General features: G+C 36.6%; 1 protein-coding gene across 1 annotated transcript; it reads left to right on the top strand.

Annotated features, from left to right (window-relative positions):
- The first annotated feature begins 1,237 nt into the window (after positions 1 to 1,237).
- Positions 1,238 to 3,109, top strand: LOC145570512 (uncharacterized). The gene has a single exon (XM_081629628.1). The coding sequence runs from the start codon at positions 1,270 to 1,272 to the stop codon at positions 2,638 to 2,640; it is 1,371 nt and encodes a 456-aa protein (XP_081485754.1). The 5' UTR covers positions 1,238 to 1,269; the 3' UTR covers positions 2,641 to 3,109.
- Positions 3,110 to 9,478: the final 6,369 nt, after the last annotated feature.

The following is a 9,478-nucleotide window of genomic DNA, read 5'->3' as shown; positions in this document are numbered from 1 at the left end:
GTACAATTTGCTAGATTTTTTTGGTTTACTGGACTATGTCTGTGAGGAGATAGTTCATAGTTATTGGTTGTAATTTGAGCGTTTTTTTTCACTTGCTCTGTGAGGAGATAGTTATTGGTTGTAATCTTGTACACACACATTGATTATAGTACGAAGTACGAGTATTAAGAATCAATACTTTCAGCAGCATTACCTCTTTCAGGACTATGCTCAATTGTATTTATCGTGGAATATTTTCAATAGTCAAATTATAGTTGAATCTGAATTAAAACATAGCCTAATAGTATATTCATGTCACTAGCACACTCCCATCTTTATTTCATTATTACTCACAGAATCAATGTAATCATATGCTTAATAGTCTCTGTGAATTAATTTTATTTATTACGCCTTCAGCCAAGCCTTGGTACTTAATATTACAAGCTTTTTGTTCATTTGGTTTCATCACCTAAAATGTATACATGACTAGAGGCAGTAGTGTTGCTAATAGTTTGAGGCAGGGCCTGAGGCTTGTTTTGCTCTTGTTTGTGAACACTGATTATCCTTAAGACCTTAATGAATGATTTGCATTGCTATTTTAAAAAAACTATTCTAAGATTTCTAATATTTAATCCATTTAATTATATTCCCGTCAAAAAAAAAAATCCATTTAATTATATAAAAAAGTTTGTAAACGGTTCAATTTAGAAGCGGTTTGGTTCATAAACGGTTCGGTTTATAACCAGTTCGGTTTACAATCAGTTCGGTTTTTAAATGGTTCGGTGCAAACGGGTAGCAGTTTGCTAACGGTCCGGTGTAAACGGTTTTTTCGCCAGTTTAAACGGTTTCGGGTTGGAATCGGTTTCGGGTTAGATACGGTTCGGTTCTTTTTCGGTTCGGTTTTCTTTCAGTTCGGTTTATATTTGGTTCGGTTTGTTAATGGGTTCGGTTCTTATACGGTTTAACATTATTCGGGTCGTTTCGGTTTCGGGTTTACTTAAATACAGTTCAGGTCGGTTTTCGGTTTCAACAAAATCGGTTTTTAATCGGTTCGATTCTCATTTGGGTCGGTCGGTTTCGGACGGTTAAACGGTTTCGGTTTGAAATTTGACAGCACTAGTTTTATTACATTGATTAATGACGTTGTACTGTTGGAGTGTTGGCCACCTTTCTTTCCTTTCTTAGCTGGACTAACAATAACAAACAACCCCCTCTAAAAAATTCAACCTCATAACAAGTAATCCCATCAAACCAAAAATACACCCAAAAAAAAAAAAACATCAAAATCAAATGAGCAACAACACCACCAACGACACCAGCAACAGCAGTGATGTTTTTCCGGCGAGGTGGGATCACCGGACAACCACCGGAATCCTCCGAAGCGCCGCCGTAACATTCTTCTCTCTCTTCCCAACATTCTTCTTCCTCTCTCTCCTCCTCTTCTCCTTCCGAATCCTCCTCGAAAACGGCACCGTTTTCGTCACTTCTGTCATCGACCGTGACCCTTCAATCAAATCCCTTCTCTCTCGCATCGACCTCGCCGCCAACAACAACCCCACTTCCGATTCTCTCTCCTCCCCTCTTCGCCACCGTCGTCACCGCCCTTTTCTCCATCTTACTCGCGTCGGAACCCTAGATGATGACTTCTTTTCTGGGGATGATGATCATGATCATCGATCGCTTTTCTTCAATTCCCGGAATTTGAATGTTAATTCGAGCTCTTACACTCTGAATGATTTCAATCACAGATTTAGGTTTTCCAGGATTGAATTTGATGAAACCAAGCTGAAGAGCAAGAATGGTGGGAATTCGAGTGATGGGGTTGTGGGGTTGGAGAGAGAAAATGGGGAGGAGAGAGAAAATGTGGTTGATTTGAGGTTTTTTGTGGCGGGGTTGGAATTGGGTCGTCGTGATGCAGCTGCGTTGTTCTTTCTTGTAAGTGTGCTTTCTGCTGCTTATGGTTGGGTAATTCTTGGGTTTGTGATTACATATTCTTGGGCTCTTGGGATTGTGTTTATTTCTGTTGTGAATGATTTGTTGGGAAAGTATACCTCAATTTTTGGGACTGTTTGGACTGGGTCGAATTTGGGGGTGAAGAAGCTTTCTGGGTTTATTCTTATGAGGTGGGCAGTTAGGGATGCATTGACACAGATTCTGGGGTTGTGGTTTTTCGGCGAAATTCATGATCAGTACTCGTTTTTTAAGCTGTTTTTGAGGTTGAAATTGATGCCATTTTCAGTTAGTTTGCCCTGGGTGCCGGGGTATAACGAAGAGATTTCTGGGTTTTTGTTTGCTTGGTTCTTAATGGACACGATTGTGTCGTTCGTGTTTGCTGTGGATTCGTGGGTTACAATTGCTAACACGAGGCGAGGGGGTGGTCGGGAGATTGTGAAAGAAGGGTGTTATTTGCTTGCAACAATGATTCATCAGTCTATTCAGCTGAAGTGCTTGGAGTTGATTATGTGTGGGGCTTTTATGCGGTGGGTTTTAGCGCGAGTGTTTGGGAGATCGTTTGCTGTGCTTTTTCAGGCATTGGTTGAGGTTTATTTCATGGTGGCATGGTTGATATTTTACTTTGCAGCGAGGTCAAAAGATGCTCATTTAAGTGGGAGAAGGTTTGGGAGGAGAGAGTTGGAGGGGTTGATTCAGGGCCTTAGGTGATTGAAGTGGTGATCAGGTGACTAAAGTTACCTGGTGGCTTCAGTCTTTGTTTGCATAGGGTCTTTGGTGCTGGTATTCAGGCTCATTTGTTAAGTGTGATCCTGTTGTGCAGATGTGATATGAATAGCATCATTGGTAAATTCGGTGCCCTGCAATGTGTTGTATGTACTGCAATACCACGAGGCAAGAATACTGCTTGTGTACATTTGAGAGACATGATCCATGTGTATATTTCTTGCCTTAAAATTTTACCCCTATTTTTGAATTTATATAGCTGTGACGCCATATATAGCAGGGTCCTAACCCTCTCCTTCATGATAGCAACTTGTTTTCCAATTCCCATTGTATTCGTTCATAGTGAAAGTTTGGTGAACAAATTAGGTTAGTCTTTGCAGCTCCTCAATATGAGAGGGAGTGTGTATAAACCTTGAATATATTCAGACATGAATCAAACTTGCTTGCTTGACAATATGGTCTTACTCTAGTATTCATGTATCCATTCTGTTTCTTAATCTGTTATTTTCAGTTGTCATCCATGGTGTTTTAATTTACAAGCTACCAAGATAGTTTTGAGTTCATATGCTGGTTTTCATACGGTGTCTATCTATTGTCTATGAACATTTGTGATGCATTGCAGCATTGACATTTTTCTGTTTACTTTGTACTTGCTAGAATATGCTTGAAAAAATTGAATGGGCATTATTTAGTTTTTTACCTGGTGATAGGTGATTATGATTCATGTTGGTGAACATCCAAGACATTCTTGTATTTTCCTGAAAGAGTTGAGCTTACTTCTGCGATGTTATAATTGTCACTGCAGGTGTATGGGCTAAACTAAATCAGCTATGATTCTGGAAGTTCTTATTGGTGTATGATTTATGTCAATTTCAGCAGGAAAGCACTTTTACATGAGTTTAATTAGCTTTTTGATGCAGCAATGTGATTGGCACTTGGCTGGTATTGTGGTAAATTATTATTTTATCTTGTGCAGGATTTTATGCTTTGATTTAGATGTGTATGTGTGTGTGTGTGTGTTTTTTATTATTTTTTTTTAATATCTCGTGTGTGTGGTTAAGAAGGTTGAGTTTGATTGGGTATGTGCTGGCCTTGTGAAGGTGCTGAGTAGAGGAAGGATCATTTAATTAGGCAGGACTTCATTTTTATCATAAGAGAGGTTTCATCATATACAACAACATATTTTAAGCCCTAATCTCATAAAAGATATCATTTACATGTACTAAGATGTCATCTCAATACCCTTCATTCCCTTGGGGTCATTTTTTGGCAAAGTAGAACCTTAAACTGGTTTGGGAGGGAGCTTTATTTGGCGTGGATTGATCTGGAGTAGAGAAATGGGTGGGATTGTGGGAACACACTAGCAGGGTTGTCAAGCTTCCTACCCAAAGCTAAAGGAAATTCAATCAAAAGTGGTGTTGTTTTCTCCCCTCACTCAGGTATAGGGTAGTTAAAAAGTTGTGTGGGAACAATAGTTTTTCCATCATCTTTTCTGCCACTCTGTGATTTTTAATACATCATTTCTTATTTTTACATTTTGGGGTTGCAGAAATGAGTATCTTTGGATGTTCTATATTAGAAGGGCTTCTCATGGTAGAATGGTTGGGACTAGGAAGTGAGATGGTTTAGCAATTTTTCTACTTTTTCTTGATTTGTGCCTTTATTATGATTCTCCAGATTAATATTTGGTTGTTTGACTGAAAACTCCTGTTCTAAGGTGTTGGTGTGTTGCCCCAATTCTACTTAAGTTAAAACTTTTTCTTGGGTTGATAGGTAGTAAAAGGAGCTGTGTATTATTACGTGTATCATGTGTCTTGCTAGGGGAAGATGGGTACCTGTCTGTTGTATTGTAGGCTGTTTATATGAAAACAATTCACCACTAATAAGTTTATTTATATGAACAGTTGTGTGCGCGCCTACTGTGTTGTAGTTGTAGCACTCATGGGTCTTTTATGCGGGCTTTCACTGACATAATCTTACAGGTTCATTGGCTGCTAAAAGAAACAGGATCTCCAGATTAGGTTTCTAGTCAAGAAAATTTATGGCAAATGACAATGCTTTAGCTTTGCTTTGGTTCATGCACATGGGCTATCTACTCAAGTCTCTGTTAGGTGTTAAGTGTGATTGGAGATGCTAACTTATCTCAATAAGGAAATGTTTGCTGTGTTTCCCTGCTAGCTCAACATATTTGGAAACAGAAGTATGGCAATGTTCCTGTCTACATCCACCCTAAGGTGTTGAGTGATTTGGGGAATGCTCTTGAATTGGTGTCAGAAGATAAGATAGGGTTAGTTTTGGGTTCTTTGATCTTGTTTAAGTGAGGAGGTTTTGGGAAGGAAGGAGACAAGCTTATTCTGTTGAAAATTGCAGTCTTTGCTATCATATGTATTACATTTGTCTATGAGCTAAATAATGGAAATTTTAAAGATGGATACTCTCCCAAGCATTTGGCTTAGGGTATTTAATTTCTTTCTCTATTTTTTTTTATTTTTTCAGGTTGGGGGGGGGGGGGGGGGGGGGGAAGAAGGGTATTAATTGTTAGATTTGTTCCACAGAATAGCTCAGAGATACCACTATGTAGCTTCTTGAGATTCACCTACTGGGTGCATCATCTGCCTGGAGTTGCAACTCACTGATTTATTTGTCTTGCTTGATTTTTAATATAATACCATCCAGTATTTTGAGGGTTAACTTTACATGCTTTCAAACGCCATTTGTTCTTAGTGGTTTGTTACACACCTTGCAGTTACATACAAGCATTAACATTTTGTCTGTTTTGCTACCTGACTGATGAACTTGCCATCCTTATGTAGCCAGCTGCATTCTGTCATCTGTCATTGTGCTCCTTCAGTAATGAATCTATTGCTTGCCTGTTATTTCACGATATCTCACCTCTATTGTCTTTGTATCAAATTATTAATTACTGTTTTTTTCTTGTTTAGTACTTCTGCTGCATAAGTATCTATTAACTTGTTAATCCTTGATTGTTACTTATGTTTGCCAATTGTAGTAAGATAGTATAAGTGTCAAATTATGGATGGGCAAAGTGGCAAACTATGTAAAGATCTTTGAAGACGCCAACTTTTGCACATTATGTGCCAAGAGGGTCGCAAAGCAATTCAGTTTGCTCATCACATTCATATTTTGTCATGAGTATTCTCTTCAGTCTCTAGTTGGTTTGGTCTACTGCTTTTTTGGTTAAAAGATATTTTGTCCGGAAATTACTGCAGATTTGAGAGAGCTTCAAGTAAGTACACTTTGTGCATCATCTTGGTTTTTGGTTGCTGATGTCTGATGAATGGTGGAGAAAGACAACACTCTATGAGACCAAAAAAAAATCTCATACTGTCATAATGTTGCCTAAATATGCAGCTGTGTTGTTGTCCATGGAGTTGATCGACCGCTTTATTGTTTCCTTTCTTCTCTCTCTCTTCCTTTCCTTGTTCTCCATTTCATTTAAACACTGTCCTTTTTTCTTTTCATTTTTTTCAATTTTTTCTTTTTTCCTTTTTGATGACTGGCAGATCATTTATACAGAGAAGTAGATACTTGCCTGATGGAAATACTTTCTAGATGATGAATGTTATTTGATGTATTTGTATACTCAATGAGAAGGGGACGATTTAAGTGCTTTGCCTCTTTGGATTTTAATGGCATTTACACTTGCTTTCAATGTTTTTGGTAACCATCCAGTAATTTATAGTGTGTGGCTTATTGGCTTGTTTAAGCATGCACTTGATTGTACATGCTGACAGTTTACCTCAGGTACCCGCAACATCTGGAGCCTGTGGATGTTGAGAAATACATGATGAATTTTGTACTCGTAGCTGACAGTTGTTAACTGTAGTTACAGTTAAAGTATAATCTGGAGTCTGAATTTTGTACTCGTACTTGTGTTTCTGTACTACGACTGGTTAATTGGCTGGCAATAATTATGTGTGGATGAATCTAGGTGCCTGTAACCGTTAGCTCGGGTTCATTACAAAAACTTGAAGGAAAAGTGTATATATGCTTGACCAACAATGTTACAAACAAAAATTGTTTGACAAAACTACATTAAGCTAAACTAGCTAACTTTGTAGTAACTAACTTTTGGCTACTTATTTATTTTTTTTTTTTTTGAATGCACTTTTGGCTACTATTTAGTTACAACTGTTTTTCAGTTTTCTAGGAAGTTATGTTAGTTTGTTGTAAGAAAGTTTCGAGTTAGCTCGACTCTAAATAACTCATTCCGTATCAGCTTATGAAAGTAATATAATCTCTCTTCTTATCTCTCTATCTTTGTCTACCCTTCTCTATATTTCTGCATTCTGTTTCAGTCAATTCAGTTCACATATCAGTAGGAACTTGCCATGAGTTCAGCAACACCGAAGACATGTTGAATTTGATTCCAATACGTACGATGATTGGATCGATATTCTACTTTTTACTTATGCTGTTAAGTTTTTAGATTTGTATATAAAACTGATGTTTAGCGATGAAAAGAAGTTGAAGGGTGATGAATATATTTGAAAATCATATTTATATAATTCGTATATATTATGCTAAAGTTGCCAAATTGCATTACCAAAGACTGCTCGGTAAATACTTGTAAGAATACCGTAGATTAAAATTTAATTGTAACATAGTTCTATAATTTTCCATGATTGAATCCGTCAAATTCATATTCCAAAAACAATTTTTTAGGATCGTGTTACATTTTCATACTTCACAATTTATCAGGTAACTGCAACAGAGAATTTACAAATTCGTCAACTGAAGGGATACATATTGCAGCAAATATCAGTATATGAAGATTCAAAGCTGAAATCTTGTCTAAGAAATTTTATAAAGCGACCTAAGAATAATACTGAATGTCTGAAACAATTTCAAACATTTACAAAAAATAGTAACACTTCTGGTAGTAGAACCTCAGAAGGAAAAAATCAGACAGTATAGCAGGATACATCAGACAGCATGGCTGATCATAGGATAGCCGTATTGCAGAGGATAATTATCAGCAAATCGTTGCCCTAAGTCAGCGTTGTAGATTGAACGATTCATCATCAGATTGCATTGCAGAGGAAAATTATCAGCAAATTGTTGCCCTAAATCACCATGGTAGATAGAATGAACCATCGTCGAATTTTGTCGCAGAGGATAATTAACAGACCATTGATTGTTATCAGTCGAAGCAGTACCCAGCATCGGAGCGCATTGCAGAGGGTAATTATCAGCATAACTCGATCCTTGATTGTAATCAGTGAAGCTAGTCGAAGTAGTACCCATCATCAGAACATCTGGGAGAGGGTAATTATCAGCATATCTCGACCCTTGACTGTTATCAGGGTAGCTGGTCGAAGTAGTACTCATCATCGGAACGCCTTGCAGAGGATAAATATCAGCATATGTCGACCCTTGACTTTTATCGGTGTTGCTACTAGCGGTAGTACTCATCATTGGAATGCATTCGAGAAGATATTTATCAACAAATCTCGACTCGTGATTTTTACTCATCACCGGACCACATTGCAGAGGATAAGTATCAGCAAATCTTGAACCTTGATCGATTTCGCTGTAGTTAGGAGTATCACCGATCATATCCATGTTATAGATATCTTCATTATTAGGTGCGGTCAGTACCTTCAAATCTTCAAACATCGCATCGACATAGAGATCGATATCCAAATCAGACAACAGAAATCCATCATCATCACTCAAGACTTCAATTTCTTGTTGTGCCGCATTAAAACCATCATTATTGTTAACATTCTTGATCACATCAATTCTACTCTTCACAATATCAATCTTATTATCCAATTTACCAAGTAATTCAATAAGTTGATCATTAGTTAACTTAGAAAGATTTGTATAATTATGAAAATCTTGATCAATTCTTGATGATTTATCCTCATTAACATCTTTCAACACGTCACTTAAGTGACCTCTTGCTCTTTTGAAAATCCTTAGGGTATGCTAAGTAACGATTGATTATCTCATGACCCAACTCTGGGTTATTTGTTGTTGACTCATACGAGTTGACATTTTCTTGCGGTTCTTGCCTCTCCCTTGTACGAATAAATTTCGGGTTGCACAACTTTCTTGTTACCTTCAACAAACGGAAAGACGATAACACAAACGGGTACATCACATAGAATTGAAAACTCGCGCGCTTTTTTAATCAAGGTTCCTTTCTTCTGCCTAAAGGATGTATTTCTCTTCTTCTGATTTTCAATGAATACTCTAGCTAATTTCGCCCTTCCCATATTTAATTGCAACTAACGAAGTTTTAGAGGAAAAATATAAATGAAGTGTGAAAGTATTGAAGAAGATGTACTACTGTCCGAAACATGAGATACATTTATAATAGGAATATAAAAAAACTCGTTTATAACCTTGATTTCCAAGGTTAATAAGATATTTCTTTTATTTTTTTAATTTTTGTCAACTGATACCTAACGGTAATATTGTAGGGTCTAATAATAAATCGGAGAAAGATCTTTAAAAGATACGTATATTAATTTCCTTAAAATTGAGAAGTGTGATATTTTTTCTTGTTTTTTTATTTTTGTTATTTTGTTGCCTAAATGATGTACTTGTATTTCTCTTCTTCTCACTTTTATTAATTCTCTTGATAATGTCCCTTCAAAAAAAAAAAAAAAAAAAAAAAAATAAAAAAAATTCTCTTGATAATGTGTTTGTTATTTTTTAAAAACATAATAGAAGATGTAATTGGGTTAAATAAATAATAATAAAAAAAAAAAAACGATTTGTGTCCTTTAATTTTTTTTTTTTTTTTTTTTTTTGCTGTAACAACTAACGGCTAACGGTAGGATGTAATTAT

This window comes from Chenopodium album, chromosome 12, assembly GCF_948465745.1.
Source record: "Chenopodium album chromosome 12, dcCheAlbu1.1, whole genome shotgun sequence".
Classification (NCBI taxonomy): domain Eukaryota; kingdom Viridiplantae; phylum Streptophyta; class Magnoliopsida; order Caryophyllales; family Amaranthaceae; genus Chenopodium; species Chenopodium album.
This window is presented reverse-complemented; position numbering and strand designations above follow the sequence as displayed.